General features: G+C 36.2%; 1 protein-coding gene across 1 annotated transcript in view; it reads right to left on the minus strand.

The window, feature by feature from the left end:
• LOC120535559 (ubiquitin-conjugating enzyme E2 Q1) overlaps positions 1-25,747 on the minus strand; it is a 123,103-nt gene that overhangs the window by 42,368 nt on the left and 54,988 nt on the right. The window contains exons 4-6 of the mRNA XM_039763492.1: positions 13,771-13,821; positions 12,775-12,912; positions 3,488-3,572 (exon numbers count right to left, since the gene is read on the minus strand). Of these exons, the coding sequence (XP_039619426.1) occupies positions 3,488-3,572; positions 12,775-12,912; positions 13,771-13,821 (274 nt within the window). The remainder of the gene's footprint in view (positions 1-3,487; positions 3,573-12,774; positions 12,913-13,770; positions 13,822-25,747) is intronic.

The raw sequence follows: 25,747 nt of genomic DNA on the forward strand, positions 1-25,747 counted from the left end.
TGATGGACAGCTATGGCATTTTCTTTCCACAGCCCAACACAAAGTACATTCTACTCCTGACTTAACCACGTTGTCTAATGGAACATATAACTCAGTGTTCCTTGTGAAGTCCATGTTGAAAGAGAGCAAACAATGCTCAGGAGCTGTTGGTTGGGTACAGGCTTTAATTTCACCCTGTTCCTTCTTGAAAATATTCCATTCGGCTGTTACTGTTTTAAGTTCTGAAATAAACTGTATTTGCTGCCACTTTGAACTGTAAAATCCATACAAATAAGTTTTACAAGACTTTGTTCGAAACAAGTCAACCCCCACCCCTCCATCTGCTTTCTTCTTTTTGAAAACTGCATTTTACTTTAGTTTGTATGACATCTGACCTTTCATATTTGAACCAATTCCAAGGTAACCAACTTAAAATTACAGTCTCTCTGTTTTTTATCACGCAAGGTCCTATTTCTTCTTTTATACCGTTTATTGTGTAGACGTTAAAAAAATGTCTACGCTTACTACTGTGTGATAAGGTACTTTAGCAGTTCCTCCCCACTTTCCTTCTACATCTGTAATCTCAGTCAATTAAGAGCAATAGAACCAGGCAGGAGTTAAGTTACACATTTAATTGTACATTATTGATAAAACTGCCCAAAAATATTAAGGAAGCCGAATACAATGTGAACACTGGCACCATACCCTTACAGCCTCAGCAGAAGTATATTTTCCGTCTATGGGCGACTTTCAGCTTATCTTCAGTCTGTCTAGTTTACAAATACAGACATGAATAATACTTATCAACTTATATAAATCAGTCAACCACACTTTGAAACAAATGCATTCATAAGACAGGCACCACTATTCATATTCTTCACATAAAAAAATTGTCATGTGGTCAATTGTCATTGACTCACTGGGTCAGCACTAGCAAGCACCATGCAGCGTTACAGTAGAATGTCTCTTATTGTTACTGTTTTCATCAATTCTTGTACTTACCTTACTCACAGAAAAGAGTCTATAAACTGTCATTCCTATCCACAGTGCATAGAAGACTGATGAGCTAGCTCTAGTGGGACTGTTACCATAGCCAGAAACATCACTAGGGCAGTCAGTGTTTGATACTCAGTAACTGCAATAAAAGGCTTACTCGGACAGCATCTACAAAGGTTACAACAGCTGATTGTTTTGCCAAAACATTTTTACTTTAATATGCCAGAAAACTAAAAACTAAATAGCTCAAGCAATAGTGTATTGATAACATTATGGTGGCCAGAAATGGTGTGGACTATATATAAAAAATGCTATAATTTCTACATGGTAAAAGAAAAAGGAGTAAAAATACCCTTGAAGAAAATCTGAGAATGTGCACTTTAATCACAAGAGAATTGTTTGACTACAAATTTAAAACTGTGGAGCACAGGGTAAATTAAGGGGGAAAAAAATGTGTCTTTGTTCCAGGCATTATGGAGGGCACTGCAACTCCAAATATAGGACAGAGCACAAATGTGCATCTTGTCCTATGCCTGAAAAACAAACGTCATACACCTCAGCCAGCCAAGTTTACACTCCATAATGTATTTAGCATACAGGGTGTACCATCTTAAAGATTCATTATTAAAGCAATATGAACAGACAGGATTTTATTAAGGTTTTGATAATTCAAGTGTATCACACTTGTTAGACAAGAAAAATTTTCACTAACAAATGTTTTGATACAAAATGCTGTCAATACGAAATGTGGCCATGTATCATGCTTTATTTGACAAAACCACAACAGAAATGCACGCAAAGGAAAACAAAATCATCTTTCAAGAAAAGCAAGGGATTTATAAAACTGATTTAAAAAAATAGATCTAAGGAATAACATACCAAATTACACTTTAGCAGAACGATTATTTACCATTTGTATAAAGACGTGAAGGTGAAAGTTTTCAGCACACAACCTAGACATCAGTGGTAAAAGTGCCATTGTTGCAGGTTAACTGTTTTGCACACATACATTTCATATAGTTAGAGACATCTCAAAAGTCAACATTGTTTCACAGGTGCACCACTATATCCACAGGATTGTTTTCAAATTGAGCTCTACTGGGACCACCAAAGGACAAACTTGTCATATTGTGATAATTCCCATGACATAACCAAAGCAATGCTGGAAATGGCTAATTGTGGTTAGTGTTGTGCATATGAACATGAGAACTCAGAGACATCAATACACCTTTCACTGATAATTCAGAGTGAGATTTCAGCAACAGTGAATTACACAGTACTGAAGCTTGCTTGTCTCTAGCATGGTAGATTGAGAAAACAGCCAAATTTCCAAAGCTTGCTTTTCTTATCAAATCATGTATGTGTCACTTGCTACACATGCACCCAGGGAGTATTGGGGATATCACCACAGCGGAAAGGTCTCAACTTCATCCAGAGTGTTGACATTCATTTTTCTTCTAAAACGGTAGTGACTGCTGAGAGTGAATGAATGGGTTAGTAAGGCATCCAAGATGGAAATAAAGGACAGCCAGTGTTGGAGCAATGTGTTTGTTAATGCAGAAAACAAAGCTTCCTTTAAATTTGGATGGTGTAGCTGCTAAGTAGGTAAGGCTGGACCAAAAGAAATTTCTCAGCCCAAAAAAGTTCATTTTAAAGGTTTAGTGAAAACTTAAAACAAACAGATCACACAAAAAGAATATTACACAGAATAAAAGATTAAAAAGGAAAAATGTTTCTTCTTTAAACTTAACTTTCTTGTTAAACTTCAATTATTTTCTATACTTGAAGATGAGATATTTCACCATACGTAATACATTCAATACTTTCTATACGTACGGCGCTCCACATTCAATACAGCATGTTGCGTGTTACATGGTTTGAAAGGGTGTGTCCTCTGGCTCCCAAATAACACCCCTTCTTTACATTAGTCAAACCAAACTCCTGAATTTGGTCAGTTTTTATCTATTATAGTGAAAACTCCAAGGCTGATAGGTTAACCAAATCTTACACAACATTTGAAGAAATATGCATAAAGTTCAATTCTGAACTGGCTGAATAAAGGAAAAAAAAAAAAATGAGATGGGAACAAATTGGTAAATTGCTGAAGGATAAAATAGCTACCTTAAGGAAATGTGGCTTCTTTTGCACTGTGTTTTTATATACCATTCCAGTTTTTAGGTTTCTCAATTGATAAAAAAAAAAATTAAAACAAAAATTTTATTATTTATACTGTTGAACTTATATAAAGTGTTATATAGGTATATGCTCTTTATTAATAAAAATCATGCCAACAGTGGCCCTCTTACAATTTGAAAAACTCTGACAAATTAAATTTCTGTAACAAATATGGGCTAGCAAGGAAACAGAGTAAGACATTAATAAAAAAAAAATGTTTGAATGCTCAAATATACATATACTGATAAAATTATAAATGGTGTACTAAAGCCAGACACCACACAATCACATAGAAAACAGTGGTTCCCTCATATGGAAAGCAAACATACTCCTCTACCTGCTTTGAAACTTTCGGATTTGTAAATATCCCTGAGCTCCTTCATCAGACGATCTGTGGCCTGCACTGATCCAGACACAGCTCCCTTACAAAAGAAAAGAAAAAAAAAAGATTTTCTTTTTTTAAAAAAAGGCAAGAATAAAATTTTAAATTAACTTTACTTCAAGTCCAGAAAATTTGCTGACACAATCAAATAATTCTGAATTGTACACGCAATTGTCATTCTATTTCTTCATTTGTTACTAAATTTTGCCATTTCTTGATTTATGCATGCCTTTCCTATTCAAAGGTGAAAATGCTGTAAGTGTTTAAAAGGAATAAAGTAACAGTAACAATGGAAAGTTAACCCACCGAGTATATGTTTATGCATACAGTTGTTCCTAAAGAATAAGGAAAAATTTGCTACAAGATCACTAGATTTCAGAAAAGTACAGTAGGAGGAGGAGTAGGTTTCATTCACAATTACAAGAGGAAAGACATTCTTCAAAAAAACAATTCTTCATAATCAATTAAATTTACATTAATTTGGATCTGCTCATTACTCAGACTGTATTGGGTCTTTATTTTTAAATCACTACATAGCTTCAGTTGACACATTCACTTATTGTACACTCTGGAGTTATTCTGTGTGGAATCACTTCCATTAATGATCTTTAAATAATGCAACTACATTAACTACACTACGAGCTTAACTACTAATTCTGTTCAAGAAAAATAAGTAGACGTGTCACAGTGGTGTAGGCATGTACTATCTATTGAAACATATTTTTAAAAATCAAAATTAAATCTATGGCTAATCCAACTATTCATCTAAGAGAAAATGATTTGGTACGAAAGACCAAAAGACACAAATTTAAGATATTATGTAGTGCAGTATTTAAAAAAAAAAAAAAAAGATTCCCACACAAGAACACTGTCCAAATACAGAGTTTGCACTTTCTCCCAGGTCTGCGTAGAATGTGCTACCACAACAATCAAGAGATGCAGCTTAGGTTAAAAAGTGATTGCAAATTGACACGTGGAGGAGTATGGGTGTGGGCAAGAGTGTCAGTCAGTATGAACTGGCGACTGTCAAGTTCAGGCTGAGGATCATTACAACCCTGAAATGAAGTGGGTTTGAGAAGTTGTTAGTTAAATGTCTATATTTCTGCAAATTGCACACCATGCAACAATATAAATGACAAATTCAAGATTAAAAAAAAAAATTCTGAGGAACTGTTATAGAAAACGTCTTTATTAAGAAAGAACAATGTCAAACAACTAAAACCTCAATTTGGATTTCAAGGAAGCCAAAGTTAACATAGCTACACTGAACACATGGTAGGTATCAAGTTTGGCTGGGACACTAATTCATTAAAAATCCTTACATATACACTCACACAAGTCAAAATGAGTCATTTTAAACTTAAGTAGCCTAACACAGATAATGGAATTTAACAGAAACACCAGAATACAAATAAAGCAAAAAAAAAAATAAAATAAAATATTCCAAATAGTTGAAGTTCAGCTGATCTCTGTAAACAGAGAAATAAGAGCCTTCTATGTCTACCTGCAAAATTATGAAAATCCCTAACTGACAAAGACAACCAAACCAATAAAATCTATGTCTACAATAGTTTAGAGCAGGGGTTCTCAAACTCGGTACTGGGGGCCCACTGTGGCTTCAGGCTTGTTTCAACCAGATTCATAATCCATGATAATAACTGATCTCATTTAATTAGCTGTTTTTTTTTCATCTTACTCTATATTCAGAAAAGCACAGCAGCATGATTTTTACATTGATAACACAAATAGAAATTTCTGGTTTTGTTATAGTTTTAAATGCTGAACTCTGTTTTGTTGATTATATTTTACACTCTGTGCAGTTTTCCCCTTCGTTGTATCTTTAAATGACAATTTAAAGACAGGCAGAGCAGACACCTAGGCAAACACTGAATCACGAAAGGCTGCACCTACTTTAGCGTCAGACCCACTATTATGTAAATAATGGATTAATTAAACAATTAGAAGACATGGAAAAGTAGAATGAAGTCCAAGATGAAAATATTGTTAAAGAAAAAAATATACTATTCCCATATAACTATTCAGTACAATTTTATAATTTTTTATAACAAACTTCGTTTTCTAATTTCTATATTGTTGCCAAAATAGAGAATCTGGAAAATAACAGTTCACTTAATTAGCTCAGGAGTCCAATTAAAAACAGAAGCTGATTGGAACAAAAACCCACAGCCACTGTGGGTGCCCAGGCCCAAGATAGAAAACCCCTGGTTTAGAGTTCATCCGTTTACATCTCAAAGTAGCTATGAATGATGGACTGCTATTTAGACTTCCATTAAGCATACCTATGAAAAAACAGATTGCTTGAGTTCTCTACTTACAGGGTTCGTACAAATTTTTACAAAACAATGTCCATGACTTTACCGTTATTCTTAGGCAAATTTCCATGACATATGTTCTCTGAAATTTGTGTAAATTTGAAAAATAGAAATTCATGTCAAATTTACCAAAACATTGTTATAGCAAAATAATGACAAGATATGCAGTTTAATACAAAATAAAGATTTATTTAAATATTGCTGACACTCCAGCACAATGTAAACCCTGAAAAACATTATGTAGTCCTAATTAACATAAATGACTGGAAAGAAACAATAAATTAAAAAAATAAGTATAAATAAGTGATAGTGTGCAGTAACTCTGACAATTACTTTAGAAGGCATTAGGTTCAGGGTGGAAACTGTCCATTGCAATAAAATATATTGTTGTTTAAAGCACTAACATATTAAATCACTAACTTAATGTTAACAAATGACAGCCTTCTTTCTTGGAACCCCACAAAAACAATCCATACAAAGTTAATTGTTTCATTTCTGCAAGCTATTCATCTATATGCTTTTCAATATTCAGAGATGTTTTTTTTCTTTTGCAGTTTGCAGCAAACTGTTGGATTTAGTGATAAAGGTCAGATTGCTTGTAGCTTCTGCTTTCTCAGCATATTCATCAGCTGATTTCTCTAGGGTGTAAAAGTCTCCACCCTAGCCCTCTTAATTTTCAATTCATGCAGCTCATCTGTGAGGGTCTTCAGCTTCAACTCAACACCTTGCTGTTTTGTTTCTTTCTGTCGCCTCATCCAGGTAGGCATAGTACTTCTGTCTGGCTCCTGTAGCTAAAAGGAGTAGCTCCTTTGTGATCTACACCTTGGTTATGCCCCAAGAGACCTGATATGGTCAACAATTAGCCTCTGAGCCACCAGTGTCTTCTCCTTCTGATTCACCACAATAAGTTCTTTGTTAATGGAAAACTCTCTATCCACACTGGCCTGTCCATGTGACAGCACCAGTAGAATCTTAAACACATTCCACACTCTGGACAATGATGGTTTTATCCCCAATGTCTCATACAGCAGGGTGTCCACTCGATCTGTTTTGGGGTCAATATCACTAAATTTTGCCTGAAGAACTTCCAAATTACAGAACTCCCTAAACTGTCTAAGGACATCATCACACATTGACTCATCTATGTGTTTCGTTTCAACAAATATATGCAGCATTCTTTTCAAATCACTGGCACATAGTTCCTTAGATTCAGCCATGCATCTCGGGTCATGGCACTTCATGCTTCTCACTAATATGTGATGCACTGGAGCCTTTTTCAGCAACAAAACCATCTCACAGTATATCTTCATCTGTAGTACCTGCCTTTCTAAAATGTTTTTGGAAGACCTCACTTATTTCAGCATAGCCTCTGTAAATCCAATGTCAACCTTAGAACTGTCCTTGTACAATTTGCTGCCCTGAAAAGGGACATGAAGGAGCTTTAGTGTGGTTGAAGCCTTTTTCAGGTGCTTTTCCTTTATAAATTGCCCCATAAGCCCTGTAAATAATTAAAATGAAGAGATTTTATTTTTCAGTTTTATCACTCATAATTTAGAAATTTACAAGTCATATTTCCTTGTTTCATTTAAGCAGACCAAATAAGTGATTACACATTCTTAGCTTAGAAGATACAACTACACCAGAGGTTTCGCAATGAGTATAACCTCACAAAATATTACACTCTCCAAGTACCACCATTATGACTGTCAGTAAAGTACAGTAGTGCAGGCATATTTAACTATATATACAATTTACACAAGAGGCTATTTTATTCCTAATATGTACTGTATTATTTTATAGATTATAATGATTATTTCATCTTTATGACAAAAAAGTCTGAGACTCCTTGGCATACCACTAGGCTTTATTAGTGTATTACACTTTGTTCTACATTAACTGACATGAAATGGAAAGCAATTAATTTAAAACACTGTCAAATATACCATCAATGTTAGTATATAGTATTATTTTTATATAGATAAATGCTTACCTTTAGTCAGTTTATGCATGTCCTGAAAGAGGAAGGATAGCACGGGTCTGTCCTTTTGATATATGGTGAGGAAGGTGGTAATTTATCTTGCAAGGCCGTTATATCTCCCCATTTTCACTGTAAAGAGGATCAGCACAGCGGTTCTTCACCTCTTCATAGGACTTCACTTTGGATTGGGTAGTTCACCTCGCTCTACCATCTCAACATAGTGTTTGACATGTGGCCAGAGCAGCATTCCCATTTCTGATAGGCTGACATTCTCTATCCACCAATGCCTGCAAAATTTAAGCATGGGCATCCTACATCCGGTCACTTTCACAATCTTCGTGACGAGCAGAGCAATCATGGAACAACCAATACAAGCTTAAGAGTCTGTGTTCAACTTCCCATTCTGTGGATTTGCATCCATCACTGAATGCACTATGCAATATGTGCAACCCACAAGAACTGATGGTAATTAGCAACTTCCCCACATCATTCTGCACTTGCTTCTGGAGCATTTCAAACACTTTCCAATTCACATTCGGCCCGTCCATTGAGATTTGTGATTCCAATCTCTGAAAGCCGAGTCCTTCACTTTCTCAGTGATATCTTGCGTTGTAGAATGGCCCATAAACTCGGATCCAATGTATTTAATTTTCATTTCTGGCCTGTTCCATAGCCTGACATGTATGTCTAACTGTTTAACCTGTAAATAGGGATTAAGACTCATCAAACAACGTTACATACAGTCTTTACTTCGATTTATCAGACACAGTCTATATATCACACAAAGTTTTTTTTTTTTTTTAAGTAAGGAGGTTGTCCAAAAGTACATATATCACCGCATGCAAATCTAGCAGCAACCTGGCAGTCAGTAAACATAGCCTGAAATAACTGGCTTGCGTCTTCACATGACTTGTAAAAATAGTGAGAATTTGCCACCTTTAGCACCCAAAGTACCTCTGCATTTTGACCACATGTCTGAAATCTGCCCTTGTTTGAAGGTGGAGGAGGTACTGCAGCTGGCATGAGCTGTCAGTTTGAAGACTTGGGGATGGGAGGTGGGGAACAAGTCATGGGGTTAACATATGATTCACATGCAGCAGTAGCAACCTGGTGCTTAGTCCTCTTTGCATGGCTAGTTAGCGCTGCATCTCCGATGTTATATATGTCGAGCATTTTACTACAGAGTTGACATTTCACACGTCCCAGGTCCTGGTCTTTCTCAAGCCATCCCTTATACTAATCCAAGTGAAGCCATCCCTTATACTAATCCAAGTGAAGCCATCCCTTATACTAATCCAAGTGAAGCCATCCCTTATACTTATCCAAGTGAAGCCATCCCTTATACTTATCCAAGTGAAGCCATCCCTTATACTTATCCAAGTGAAGCCATCCCTTATACTTATCCAAGTGAAGTTTTCCAAAACTAAGACATGGAAATTGCTCTTTTCAAAACTAACGACTTTTACAGGTTTTCATGACCATACGAACCCTGTACTTGGGAAACATAAAAGCAACTCTGCCCATTTTTTAAAAGCTTTATTCTCTTGCCTATTTGAAAATTTCCTAAAGAGTTAAATGAAATTACTTAAAAATAAAAGCCCACATAAAGAAAAGCATACAAACAAGAATACAGGTTTACTGACTAAAAGTAAATAATATAACATGTACTGAGCACAGGGAAATTCTTACTTACACATGTTGATCAACATGCAGCAAATCACCACTCTCCAGCACCATGATAATTGAATATTGCTACTTTATCTCAAACCTTCTGTGTTTCTGGCCTGAACAATATATTGCTGCATGCATAGTCATATCTCATACTGGAAATTGGTAGGGATGCTCCAATTATATTATATTAAATATATACACATATACCTACCTATATATATATATATATATATATATATCTCTATATATATATATATATATATATATATATATATATATATATATATATATATATATATATATATATATATATATATATATATATATATATATATATATATATATATATATATATATATATATATATATATATATATATATATATATATATACATATACACACACACACACACACACACACAGTGGTGTGAAAACTATTTGCCCCTTCCTGATTTCTTATTCTTTTGCATGTTTGTCACACAAAATGTTTCTGATCATCAAACACATTTAACCATTAGTCAAATATAACACAAGTAAACACAAAATGCAGTTTTAAATGATGGTTTTATTATTTAGGGAGAAAAAATCCAAACCTACATGGCCCTGTGTGAAAAAGTAATTGCCCCTGAACCTAATAACTGGTTGGGCCACCCTTAGCAGCAATAACTGCAATCAAGCATTTGCGATAACTTGCAATGAGTCTTTTACAGCTCTGGAGGAATTTTGGCCCACTCATCTTTGCAGAATTGTTGTAATTCAGCTTTATTTGAGGGTTTTCTAGCATGAACCGCCTTTTTAAGGTCATGCCATAGCATCTCAATTGGATTCAGGTCAGGACTTTGACTAGGCCACTCCAAAGTCTTCATTTTGTTTTTCTTCAGCCATTCACAGGTGGATTTGCTGTTTTGGGTCATTGTCCTGTTGCAGCACCCAAGATCGCTTCAGCTTGAGTTGACGAACAGATGGCCGGACATTCTCCTTCAGGATTTTTGGTAGACAGTAGAATTCATGGTTCCATCTATCACAGCAAGCCTTCCAGGTCCTGAAGCAGCAAAACAACCCCAGACCATCACACTACCACCACCATATTTTACTGTTGGTATGATGTTCTTTTCTGAAATGCTGTGTTCCTTTTACGCCAGATGTAACGGACATTTGCCTTCCAAAAGTTCAACTTTTGTCTCATCAGTCCACAAGGTATTTTCCCAAAAGTCTTGGCAATCATTGAGATGTTTCTTAGCAAAATTGAGACGAGCCCTAATGTTCTTTTGCTTAACAGTGGTTTGCGTCTTGGAAATCTGCCATGCAGGCCGTTTTTGCCCAGTCTCTTTCTTATGGTGGAGTCGTGAACACTGACCTTAATTGAGGCAAGTGAGGCCTGCAGTTCTTTAGACGTTGTCCTGGGGTCTTTGTGACCTCTCGGATGAGTCGTCTCTGCGCTCTTGGGTAATTTTTGGCGGCCAGCCACTCCTGGGAAGGTTCACCACTGTTCCATGTTTTTGCCATTTGTGGATAATGGCTCTCACTGTGGTTCGCTGGAGTCCCAAAGCTTTAGAAATGGCTTTATAACCTTTACCAGACTGATAGATCTCAATTACTTCTGTTCTCATTTGTTCCTGAATTTCTTTGGATCTTGGCATGATGTCTAGCTTTTGAGGTGCTTTTGGTCTACTTCTCTGTGTCAGGCAGCTCCTATTTAAGTGATTTCTTGATTGAAACAGGTGTGGCAGTAATCAGGCCTGGGGTGGCTACGGAAATTGAACTCAGGTGTGATACACCACAGTTAGGTTATTTTTAACAAGGGGCAATTACTTTTTCACACAGGGCCATGTAGGTTTGGATTTTTTCTCCTAAATAATAAAACCATCATTTAAAAACTGCATTTTGTGTTTACTTGTGTTATATTTGACTAATGGTTAAATGTGTTTGATGATCAGAAACATTTTGTGTGACAAACATGCAAAAGAATAAGAAATCAGGAAGGGGCAAATAGTTTTTCACACCACTGTGTATGTGTGTATGTATATGTATATATATATATATATATATATATATATATATATATATATATATATATATATATATATATATATATATATATATATATATATATATATATATATATACATACACACATACATATATAGAGTCAAATCCATAAATATTTGGACAGTGACCATTTTCATAATTGTCTGTACACCATCACAATGTATTTGAAATTAAGCAATCACTGTGATGGAAGTGTAGATTTTCAGCTTTAATTTAAGGGGTCTACCAAAAATATCATATAAGCCATTTAGAATTGACATCCATTTTTTTTTGCATAACCCCCTATTTCCAGGAGTTCAAAAGTATCTGGGCATTTGACTGACAAGTTGTTCCATAGCCAGGTGGATACGGTTCCCTTATTATTTCATCAATTATTAAGCAGGTTAAATGTCTGGAATGGATTCCAAGTGCAGAATTTAAAAGCTGTCACTATGAAGTCTCAATGAAGTCTAAAAAGCTGTCCATGCAAGTAAAAACAGTATCATGAAGCTGAGTAAACACAAACCCATCAGAATGATAGCAGAAACATGGAGTGGTCAAATTAAGTATCAGAAAACAGATTAGACTTTACCAGAAATTTTTTAAAAGCCTGTCCAGATCTGGAACAATTTTCCTTAGACAAAAGGAAACTAAGGTCAATATATACCAGAATATTGGTAAGACAAGAGTATGGAGAAAAGAAATGGCTCAGGATGCCATGAACATCACATCATCTGTGAAACATGGTGGAGGCAGTTTTATGAGATTATCATACATGGCTGTGAAAGGAAGTCAGTCACTAGTTTATTGAAGTGGCAGGATGAATTCTGAGGTGTATAAGGCTATACTATCTGCACAGATTCTGCCAAATGCTACAAAACTGATATGATGACACTTCACGGAACAGATGGACAATAAGGCAAAACATACTGCGAAACCAAACCAAGACCATTTCAAAGCAAAGAGGTGGAATATTCTTCATTGGTAAAGTCAATTAATTGACTTCAACCCAACTGCATATGCATTTCAGATTAACATTTTAGGCACTATATCCCCATCACAAAAAACAAACATTCTTGAAAGTGAAAGATCAGGTTATATTTTTACAATACAATGTCTACAACTCTTATTTTTAATCAAAAAAAAAAAAAAAGGGTGGGGAGGAGGAAAACAAAAAATCATAAATCACTACTCAAATGAGAATCTCTCTTCCCTGACTCAGGGACACATACATTTAAGTAATCTTGCCTCTGATTCTTTTTTATCTTCTCAAGAATAGCAAGGTTCTCCTTTCCAATTCCTTCATCCTCTGATTTTTTCCCCTCTACTGGCTCTTCCTTCATCTCATAATGGTCAAGGTCCTCTGAATCCTAAATGAAAAGGAAAACAAGATTATCAAAATAATACTCATGTATACAAAACCCTACAGTATAGTACAATATATTAATTTTTTGTACTATTGTCTGCAGCCAACAGAATAAGAAAAAAGTGCATGCACTCTGTTACATCACTACCCCATAAACCCTACTTAATGCAATGAAGTAAAATACCATTGCCTGGTTAATATGTATGTCAACTGGTTAAAGAAACAGCATTTAATGAAAAAACAGCTTACACAGTACCCCTTAAACCTTTTCCTCAGTAGTATATAAGAAACCCAAATTTCAACATTTGAAGATTTTCTTTTCCAACGTTATGCAGTCACACTGCTTCAGCTAACTTGCTAAATTAAATTATTTCCACTACCGACACTACCAGCTCAATACATCAAACAAGTTAAATTAAGGTGGTAAAGTTGATCTACAACTTTTGAACTGAAATCAGTTTATAATATATATACTGTCTTGTCTGACTACAGTACAGTTTTTCACTTTGCCTCCAATATATATAATATATTAATGTAATTAATATGATCATAAACGTTCAAGAATGTCACCAATTATGATTCTGAATTTTACTAACCCCAAATTAATTTAAAGGCAACAAGGCATCGCTGCTTTGTCAAGTACATTGTTCATGTAGCATCTATCATACATGTCAGAAAAGTTTAATCATAGTATTTGTAGTTTGAGCATGGAAGGAAATAAAGCATTGTAAAAAATTCCCAAAGAAAGGGAGAGGGAAAAAAAAAAAATTCACAAAAACTGTCAATTGAATGTCCAGTGTTGAAAATGTGATAAACGAAAATTTGTAACTCCTTTTAAAGCAATTCTGCATGCACCACATACCTCTGGCATTTCTTCGTCTTCATCCTCAGAAGATACTTCCTCCTGGGTACTCTAAATAAATAAAAAATGTCCTTAGTTGAAGCAGAATAAGGAGTATGAATTATGAAACTGAAGTATTTTCCTTGTTGAAGGAACAGAAGTGAGGTCCAAAAGCAGGTGCTGATGTCAAAATTATAGTACAGAACCAACACAAGTGCAAACCTGTGCTACCTCTGATGGTTGCGCTTCCAGTGTGTTTCAGGATTCATTAAGGATAAGGGGCCACCTGCAGAACTGGCCAAGTAGAATGAAAGCTACATATCTGTCATTTACCCATCACTCTTGAATTCTGGATTGAAAATAGTATCATGCCAAGACTTTACACTTTCCTTTGTGGGCTGGTATAATTCTATCACACCCATTCCCTAGGCAACTATGGAAGGCTCAACATTCAGTTTTTGAAAAGTGGCTGTGTGGCAGCCAGTCATTAACTATTAGTTGCGAAAACTGAAAAGTATGGTTGACATTTTTAACTACATATATTTGGAGAAATTAAAATGCAGTGCAAGTATATGTCAGCTTGCTGCAACTACAGTATTTCAACCTGAAGTAGTATCACATGTAAGAATTACAGCTCTGTGAACACCCATTCCACTGTGGATTGGTGTGGTATAATTCAGTATATTGAGCAATTGTTAAATTATTTTTCACAGCTAAAACACTATAAATAGCATGTGATATTAAAAGTGCAAGATTGTCATTTACTCATGCAGTGAATATGATTCTATCCCTCAATCCATTTTATAACCTTGCTTGCAGTACTGTGCACCAGCAAATGCAAATGAACTGCTTAAACAAGTCTAAACTACTGCTGGCTTCAGTAAGCTATCCTCGAACACAACAAAATGAAAAAGGGGATTCTTTAAATTACTAAATTATTGTAACCTGTAAAGTTAACTGTACAATGTTACATGGTTTAATAGATTCATTATACATATACACGTTGTGTGGCAAATGTCATGAATGAAAATAACATTCATATGCAAAATAAAACTAACAGCAGATGCTTGTGTGGGTCATCCATGCCCTCTCACTTTGTTGTGTCTTTTTTCTAAAATATTAAAGCATCATTTCTCACTTGTTCCTTTACGGAGGTTCTAAGATATTAAGCCTTGCCTCAAATTCAAATAAAGAAATAATTTTACTAGTAATGTTATTAACATTGATATGCTTTTAATAAACAGTGAAAAAGTAAACAAATGTGTCTAAAGCACATTACTTGTACGCATGTAATGAAAGTTGTTGAATGTCAGCACATTAGGTTGCGTGATGCAATTCTAAATGTCTTATAAAATTACTAGCACCAAATATCTTGCATTTTAGTTTCATCACGGCTGTCTTATCCCCCATAAATACATGTTGTATTTAGTATATTTTAACAACAAAGGTAGTGTAACAGACAGACAATTGGAATTAGCCACTTTACACTGAATGCAGACGATGGCCCTAAAAATGACAAATGGAATCTTCAGCAGCAGCACATGCTCCCAAGCTACTTTGTCCGTTTGCCTGCTGCTTGGTCCTGCCTCATGCCACTCACCCAAGGTTACAGACAACCTGTATGTGACAAATCCACCACCCAGCTCCATGAGCTGTGAAATGTCTGAGACCACACATTAGGGCTGATGGGCTGTAACAGTCGAGAAACCTATCTGAATGCTCTAAATGCCGTGTGTACGCCCCAAATGGTGTTTGAGGAGCAGCTGTTTATCACTGGCTTCTGTAAGTATCCCCATATCCTCAAACGTATCTCCGCTTCTGAGAAGTATGTCCCAGGGAGCACTACAATATCTTTCCTCTTCACATATTTAAACATACTTCCACAAAGCAGACACTGTAGTGGCCAAGGGTTTTCTATTTTAAAGAGACCCGCATTATCTATGTTTAAAACATGTTACATATGGACCTCAATAACAGTGTTCTCAAAAACCAACTCTAGTGTGTGTATAGAATGCCTAGGCAATACATAGAATTCCTGGCATTTTTGGGCAAAGTATGAAATATCCAAATTCTTTTAATATTACATATACTTTCCCTAGGCATTGTATGTAATACCTAGGCATTATATAGAATGACAAATGCTACTTAGGCAAAGTATTAAGAGAGTAATGAAAAGGCTTTTATTGAAAAGACGTATATGAAAAAGAAAAATACAAAATAAAGTATAGGACTTTTATTCAGCAAAACAAGAATAAATAAAATATGAACCTACTTGTTGCAACAAGGAAGGAAAAAAATTCATTTTAAATTGCACTTAATTGTCTATCGCACAAAAAAGTAAAACTTGAGTCATGAAAAGGCCTTCATTAAAAATTAGATAAATGAAAAAAGAAAATAATAAAATACAGAACTTTCTTACTAAAAAAAAAGAGAAAACAATAACCTAGTTGCAACAAGAAAGGCTTGAATGGCATTTTGAATTGCACTTCATTGCATTAGCGGGAGTATTTTATACTTTGCCGGTATGTCTTTTGGCATTGCATATAATGCCTAGGAAATGTGTGAAATATTAATCTTTTCATACTTTGACGTCCAATTTTCAGCATTCTATATATTGCCTAGGCATTCAATACCTGCCTTTCATACATTGCTGGTAACATATATTAAATCAATAATTGACATCTACACTTGGCATTTAAATGCCTTGCTAGCTGTCGAGTTTATACACAGGACAGCACAGTAACCACTAACCTGTATTTACAACACCAATTACAAAAAAGTTGTCACTCTGTGTAAAATGTAAATAAAAACAGAATGCAGTGATTTGGACATCTCAAACTCATTTTATTCACAATAGAGAACAGAAAGCAAAACCATTTTAAGAAAAGAATGTCATTTTGAATGTGATGGCAGCAACACATCTCAAAAACGTTAGTACAGAGCCATGTTTACTACTGTGTAGCATCCCCTCTTCCTTTAACAGACCGTAAAAATCTGGGAGCTGTGGAAACTTAGGACAGGAATGTTGACCCATTCTTATGATATAGGATTTTAATATTTCCAATATTCCTGGCCCATCTGTTGTATTTTTATTTTCATAATGCATCAAATGTTTTCAATTGGTGAAAAGTCTGTACTGCAGGGAGGCCAGTTCAGCACCTGGACTCTTCTACCACAAAGCCATGCTGTTGTAACAGATGAAGCATGCAGTTTAACATTGTCTAGCTGAAATATACAAGGCCTTCCCTGAAAAAGATATTGTACGGATGGGAGAATATGTTGCTCTAAAACCTGTATAAACCTTTCAGCACTGATGGTTTGTTTCCAGAGGTGCAAGCCGACATATCCATAGGCACTAATGCACCCCATACCATCAGAAATGCAGGCTTTTGAATTGAGCACTGATATCAAGCCAGATGGTACCTCTCTTCTTTGATCCACAGAACACGACATCCATTTTTCCAGAAATAATTTAAAGTTTCGATTCGTATGACTGTGCCTCAATTCATTTTAAATTCGCTTTGGCCCAGAGAAGATGATGGTATTTCTGAATCATGTACACATATGGCTTCTTCTTTGTATGATAGAGCTTTAATCTGCATTTGTAGGTGGCACGGTGAACTGGGCTCACAGCCAATGATTTCTGGGAAGTGTTCCTGAACCCATGCAGCAATTTCCATGACAGTGCTCATTGAAGGCCCCAAAGATCACAGACATCCAATACTGATTTTTCAGCCTTGTAACCTTGTACACAGATTTCTCCAGATTCTTGGAATCTTTTAATATTATGTACTGTAGATGGAGATATTCAAAGTCTTCGCAATTTTATGTTGAGTAACATTATTCTGAAATTTGTAGAAACAGTTTTTTTGCAGATTAGTGAACCTCTGGCTATCTTTACTTCTGAAAGACTCTAACCTCTCTATACACAATCATGTTACTGACCTGTTGCCAATTAACATTAGTTGCAAAATGTTCTTTGAGTTGTTTTTTAGCATCACTTTCCCAGTCTTTTTTGCCCCAACCCAACTTTTGGGCCATGTTACTGCTTTCAAATTCAAAATGAGCTAATATTTTTTCACAAAATAGTAAAATGTCTCAGTTTCAGGATATTTCTATTTTCTATTGTGAATACAATATGGTTTTATGAGATTTGCAAAATCATTTCATTGTTTTTATTTACATTTTACACAGCATTCCAACTTTTTTGGAACTGGGGCTGTAGAATGAAAACGGGCTGTTCAAAATGATCCAACAGAAAAAGTGAAAAGCTGGTGAGATGCTACACTGCCATAAAGAACTTTAGTATTTCAATAAGATGCAAAACTTGTGACTCAAAGAAGCTAGCTTTATTTTACACATGCTACTGCATTCACTTTATAAAGCTGCACAGGAGTCAATACTGAATACCTGATTTTAGCAGCTTGCCTTACAAGTGCCACCGCCCTACACAATTCTTTTGTAGTTTCCCTTAGTTCAGTGTTATAGGTGGATAAAAATGCATTGCCATTTCTACTATTATTAAATGGAATCAATTTGCATTTGATCAGCTACAAATGTAGTCTGTGTGCTCCATGAGCAAGAGCACCTGTAGTACAGTCATGTGAAAACATTAGGACACCCTTTGAAAGCATGTGGTTTTTTGTAACATTTTTAATAAATGGTTATTTCATCTCCGTTTCAACAATACAGAGAGATTAAAGTAATCCAACTAAACAAAGAAAACTGAAGAAAAGTCTTTTCAAGATCTTCTGTAAATGTCATTCTACAAAAATGCCTATTCTAACTGAGGAAAAAGATAGGACACCCTCACATGTATTCCCTCTTAAATTGGCTCAGATCTCACACAGGTATATCACACCAGGTGCACATAATTAGTAGATCGTTACTCTGCATGTTGAATGAGGCTTGCCCTATTTAAACCTCAGACATTTAGTTTGGTGTGCTCCTGACTGTTGAAGTGAGAGTGAGCACCATGGTGAGAACAAAAGAGCTGTCAGAGGACTTCAGAAAAAAGATTGTAGCAGCCTATGAGTCTGGGAAGGGATTTAAAAAGATCTCAAAAGATTTTGAAATCAGCCATTCCACTGTCCGGAAGATAGTCTACAAGTGGAGGGCTTTCAAAACAACTGCCAACATGCCCAGGACTGGTCGCCCCAGCAAGTTCACCCCAAGAGCAGACCGCAAGATGCTAAAAGAGGTCTCCAAAACCCTAAAGTGTCATCTCGAGAACTACAGCAGGCTCTGGCTACTGTTGATGTAGAAGTACATGCCTCTACAATCAGAAAGAGACTGTACAAGTTTAACTTGCATGGGAGGTGTGCAAGGAGGAAACCTTTGCTTTCCAAGAGAAACATCGAGGCCAGACTGACATTTGCCAGAGATAAAGTTGACAAAGACCAGGACTTCTGGAATAATGTTCTTTGGACAGATGAGTCCAAAATTGAATTATTTGGACACAACAGCAGAGGACATGTTTGGCGTAAACCAAACACAGCATTCCAAGAAAAGAACCTCATACCAACTGTGAAGCATGGAGGTGGAAGTGTCATGGTTTGGGGCTGCTTTGCTGCAGCAGGACCTGGTCAGCTCACCATCATAGAATCCACGATGAATTCTACTGTGTATCAGAAGGTGCTTGAAGAACATGTGAGACCATCAGTTAGAAAATTAAAGCTGAAGCGGAACTGGACCATGCAACATGACAATGACCCAAAACATACTAGTAAATCAACCAAAGATTGGCTGAAAAAGAAGAAATGGAGAGTCCTGGAATGGCCAAGTCAAAGTCCAGATTTGAATCCCATTGAGATGCTGTGGGGTGACTTGAAAAGGGCTGTATGCGTGCAAGAAACCCTCAAACATCTCACAGCTGAAAAAGTTCTGCATTGAGGAGTGGGGTAAAATTTCCTCAGACCGATGTCGAAGACTGGTAGATGGCTACAAGAACCGTCTCACTGCAGTTATTTCAGCCAAAGGAGGTAACACTCGCTATTAGGGGCAAGGGTGTCCTATCTTTTTCCTCAGTTAGAATAGGCATTTTTGTAGAATGACATTTACAGAAGATCTTGAAAAGACTTTTCTTCAGTTTTCTTTGTTTAGTTGGATTACTTTAATCTCTCTGTATTGTTGAAACGGAGATGAAATAACCATTTATTAAAAATGTTACAAAAAACCACATGCTTTCAAAGGGTGTCCTAATGTTTTCACATGACTGTACATCCATGATGATTGATCATGATGCACAGAATAATGCCAGGTAAATGTACTTTGCTTTGGCAACTAATTGCCCTTTACATGTGGTCTTCCAAATCCCAGTAATATGTTATCTTCATAAAGTCGCTCTTTAGCTCAATTTCTTTATTTTCCCTAGGCGCAAAATGCTAGCTATATGTGTTTAGCTCGATGCAGATTTTGCATACATACAGTACATAGATTTTTCTTTCCATTTATTTTTAAACACAATGGATGTAGTTTTAGAATATCTAATGTGCTTGTTATAAATCCTCAAAATAGGCCTGGAATTCTGCACAATGAACTGGTCTGCAGACACTTTAAATATGCAATTCAAGAAATACTAAGTTTGTAATGTGTTATTCCTGATTTTTGTTATATCTTAGTATTAATGTGAACAACTGGTGAAATTAGTGAAAATTATACAAAACTCCCAATCACATAATGTAGCAGACATGCATTTCCTTTTAAATTAAGCATTAAATACATTTAAAAAACTTGTATTGTCTGTAAAACAGAACCACCATCAACCTAACCATTATACTGATATATTTATACATTATTTGCTTTTACACAATTTGTAAATAAAATATACTAAGTTGCCAAAATGCACATTTATATTAATGCACTCAACACCTCTATTAATAAAAGGTGGAGGGATGTGGAAGGGGGTATTTATATCTATGTAGGGCAGCAAAGATTCTCGAATTGATCTTAAAATGAGGCAGAGTATAGGACTGTGATGAACAAAAAGGTACCTATGTTTATAAAGAAATGTGGATGTAGTTTTCTAAGACATTTCAATACATCACATAGTGTTATTTTTGGCCCTCAATAAAATTTGACACTCCAAGTCTAAGCTGAGATAGCTATTGCTATACTTAATCAAGAATCTTTAACTAGTATTATAACAATTACAGGAAGTTTCACATTGAAGGCAATGTTTCTTTCGACTCACCGCCTATGTACATTTGACATTACGGTATTCAGTTTTTGGCCATTGAATTCACAAACACTGGGTCGCCACACTTCCATCTAAATTTTTACATCTGTATGTGTTAGTTAATTACATTTATAAAGGCACAAAACTGCAGAAGTGAAAAAGAATATTTAGGCTACCAAAAATTGTCTTCTGATTTTTCGTGACTTTGGGTCTGTCAGATCTCTTCTTATCAGTTTTATTCCCCCAGTTTCCAATTGCTTTTGGATTGTCTAAGGCACCAAACTCACTGACACTTTGATTTGTTTTGCAATTTCTCTACATGAATGGCATAGACTTCTAAGGGTAATAATGCTCTGTCTAATTTCATTTATTAATTGCTGTTTTTTACCATTATACCTGAAATTTATAACTTTATACAGTGTAATATTGTCCATGTAGTACTTTAGAGGGTGTAGCAGCACCGTCTGTTCCAGCTCTGCTTTGAGACAGACAGAGTTTAAGTAATCAACAGAAGATAGAACACCTATGCAAATTGTTTACTTCAAGTGGCAAGGTTTAATTTACTTTAACTGCTGCAGAACATACATAGATTGTACCCTATTAGTTGTTCCCTGAAGAACGTCCATCTATACAAATAAAAGGCAAAGCCCTCACTCACTCACTGACTCATCACTAAATTCTCCAAGTTCCCGTGTAGGTAGAAGGCTGAAATTTGGCAGCCTCATTCCTTACAGCTTCCTTACAAAAGTTGGGCAGGTTTCATTTCGAAATTCTATGCGTAATGGTCATAACGGGAAGCTATTTTTCTCCATATACTGTAATGGAGTTGAGCTCGAAAGCCGTGGGGGACGGAGTTTCGTGTGACATCATCACGCCTCCCATGTAATCACGTGAACTGACTATCAATGCAGTACGTAGAAAGCCAGGAAAAGCTCCAAAAAGCGCTGAAGAAAACATGCATTATATAATTAAGAAGACAGCAAAACAATAAGAACCGAGTGAGTGACATATACAACCATATTCATTAGTGCTGCTACTTCGGGAAAAAAAGCACAGTGTAAACCTAAAGTTTAAATTAAGTTCATAGACAGGCTTCTGCTGGCGTTTGTCATGTCCACGGGTAATGCGGGATACAAGTTTAATGAGAGGACACAGGATATAAACGAGAGTTTTGATCACTTTGTAACTAAGTTAAAATTGTAGGTGAAGGGCCGTGCTTATGCAAATTCCGAGAGACTGTGTTTGTGGGGGATTGATAGTTAAGGCGGATGGGGAAGTCGCGTCATCTCCCCTCCCATTCACCTCATTTCGCTGTGAGCTGAGCTCTGCAGCGAACGCCATCTTGAGGAACCAACTTTGTGATGCTGCCACCAAATACTCACAGAAAAATCCACAAGTTAATACACACGCTGTCTCTAGAGTTTCTCCACACAGAATCCTCCAGGCACTACTTACAAAAGCTTCGATGCATGTGCTCCATAACGCGTTAAAAAATAATGCATTTAAATCACACTTTGCATTCCAAACAAAGGGGAAAGTCTGTCAATGCATGATTTCCTGGCACACCGATTACATTGATTAGCGCTTCCCGATTTATTTTACCCTCGCACCCCCTTGGTTTGAGAAGAAGTATGAAAAAATATGAGGTTAACACAGAAAAACAGATCACCAATTGAAGCCTTATGAATAATCGATTCGCCAACAATAATTGTTTTGGCAAAGCCATACTGAGTGTAATCCTCCTTCCATTTTATAATTTTTCCGCCACTAGCCATGATTAAATGTACGGTAAAAAAGTAAGAGCGAAGCGAGGGTGACTTATTCAGGCAGGCAGGCAACACCTCAATAGCTCGAATTTGGATATAAGTAGGTTCAATTTAGTCGCCACAAATATCTTTGGTAGGAATGGAAGTTGAATTTAGTCTTTAAATTTCTATGGTAAAGAAAAAGTTATGCAATGATGACTAAATTTAACTATATAAAGTTCAAACTTGTATATATAAAGTCAAATCTGGAATATGCAAAGTCAAATCTGGAATATGCAAAGTCAAATCTGGAATATGCAAAGTCAAATCTGGAATATACAAAGTCAGCGTCGGAATATACAAAGTCAGCGCTGGAATATACAAAGTCAGCGCTGGAATATCCATCCATTTCCCAACCCGTTGAATCTGACCACAGGGTCACGGGGTCTGCTGGAACCAATCCCAGCCAACACTGGGCGCAAGGCAGCCACATTCATCATTTTCAAAACATTAACCGAACAGCGTTTAATTTATTTTTCTGAATACATTTTTTGTTAAGAGTCGTTTCAATCAATATATTTTGACTTTGACTTTATATATTCAGGAATGAGTTTATATACTCCGATGTTGACTTTATATAATCAGGAATGACTTTATAAATTCCGACGCTACTAATTCATACATATATACATATACATATACATATACATATACATATACATATATATACATATACATATATACATATATATACATATACATATATATATACATATACATATATATATACATATATATATATATATATATATATATATATACATATATATATATATATATATATATATATATATATATATACAAATATACATACATATATATACAGACCGGATTCCAAAAAAGTTGGGACACTAAACAAATTGTGAATAAAAACTGAATACAATGATGTGGAGATGGCAAATGTCAATATTTTATTTGTAATAGAACACAGATGACAGATAAAACGTTTAATCCGAGTAAATGTATCATTTTAAAGGAAAAATATGTTGATTCAAAATTTCACGGTGTCAACAAATCCAAAAAAAGTTGGTACAAGTAGCAATAAGAGGCAGGAAAAAGTAAATTTGAGCATAACGAAGAGCTGGAAGACCAATAAACACTAATTAGGTCAATTGGCAACATGATTGGGTATAAAAAGAGCTTCTCAGAGTGGCAGTGTCTCTCAGAAGCCAAGATGGGTAGAGAATCACCAATTCCCACAATGTTGCGCAGAAAGATAGTGGAGCAATATCAGAAAGGTGTTACACAGCGAGAAATTGCAAAGACTTTGCATCATCATCAACTGTGCATAACATCATCCGAAGATTCAGAGAATCTGGAACAATCTCTGTGCATAAGGGTCAAGGCCGTAAAACCATACTGGATGCCCATGATCTCCGGGCCCATAAACGACACTGCACCACAAACAGGAATGCTACTGTAAAGGAAATCACAGAATGGGCTCAGGAACACTTCCAGAAACCATTGTCAGTGAACACAATCCACCGTGTCATCCGCCGTTGCCAGCTGAAACTCTACAGTGCTAAGAAGAAGCCATTTCTAAGCAAGATCCACAAGCTCAGGCGTTGTCACTGGGCCAGGGATCATTTAAAATGGAGTGTGGCAAAATGGAAGACTGTTCTGTGGTCAGGCGAGTCACGATTCAAGTTCTTTTTGGAAATCTGGGACGCCATGTCATCCGGACCAAAGAGTACAAGGACAACCCAAGTTGTTATCAACGCTCAGTTCAGAAGCCTGCATCTCTGATGGTATGGGGTTGCATGAGTGCGTGTGGCATGGGCAGCTTGCATGTCTGGAAAGGCACCATCAAAGCAGAAAAATATATTCAGGTTCTAGAACAACATATGCTCCCATCCAGACGTCATCATGGCTGCGTAGGAGAAGGATCCGGGTACTGAAATGGCCAGTCTGCAGTCCAGATCTTTCACCTATAGAGAACATTTGGCATCATAAAGAGGAAGGTGCGACAAAGGCGGCCCAAGACGATTGAACAGTTAGAGGCCTGTATTAGACAAGAATGGGAGAGCATTCCTATTTCTAAACTTGAGAAACTGGTCTCTTCGGTCCCCAGACGTCTGTTGAGTGTTGTAAGAAGAAGGGGAGATGCCACACAGTGGTGAAAATGGCCTTGTCCCAACTTTTTTGGGATTTGTTGACACCACCATGAAATTCTGAATCAACATATTTTTCCTTGAAAATGATACATTTTCTCAGTCTAAACTTTTGTTCCGTGATTTATGTTCTATTCTGAATAAAATATTAGAAGTTGGCACCTCCACATCATTGCATTCAGTTTTTATTCACGATTTGTATAGTGTCCCAATTTTTTTGGAATCCTGTTTGTACATATACATACACACACACACATACATATATACATACATACATATACACATATACATACATATATACATATACATATACATACACATACATACACATATATCTATACTAATAAAAGGCAAAGCCCTCACTCACTCACCGACTCATCACTAATTCTCCAACTTCCCGTGTAGGTAGAAGGCTGAAATTTGGAAGGCTTATTCCTTACAGCTTACTTACAAAAGTTAGGCAGGTTTCATTTCGAAATTCTACGAGTAAGGGTCATAACTGGAACCTATTTTTCTACATATAATGTAATGGAGTTGAGTTGGAGATGGCCGTGGGGCGGAGTTTCATGTGACATCATCACGCCTCCTACGTAAGTACGTAGAGAACAAGGAAGAACTCCAAACAGCGATGAGCACAAAACGCCATTTCACAATTGAGAAGGCAGAAAAAAATTATGAAGCAAATGATGCATACAAGCATATTCATAAGTACAGCTACTGCGGAAACAAAGCACGGCGTGAACCGTAAGTTTATATTAAATTAAGTTCATAGACAGGCTGCCACTAGCGTTTGTAATTTAGTGCCTGCCCATATAAGGCCGTCCATCAGCGGCAATCCAATACAAACACTGCCGGTAAATATTCACGGGTGAAGGACTGTGCTTATGCAGAGGAAGATGAGATGG

The sequence above is a fragment of the Polypterus senegalus genome, chromosome 1 (assembly GCF_016835505.1).
Source record: "Polypterus senegalus isolate Bchr_013 chromosome 1, ASM1683550v1, whole genome shotgun sequence".
Classification (NCBI taxonomy): Eukaryota; Metazoa; Chordata; class Cladistia; order Polypteriformes; family Polypteridae; genus Polypterus; species Polypterus senegalus.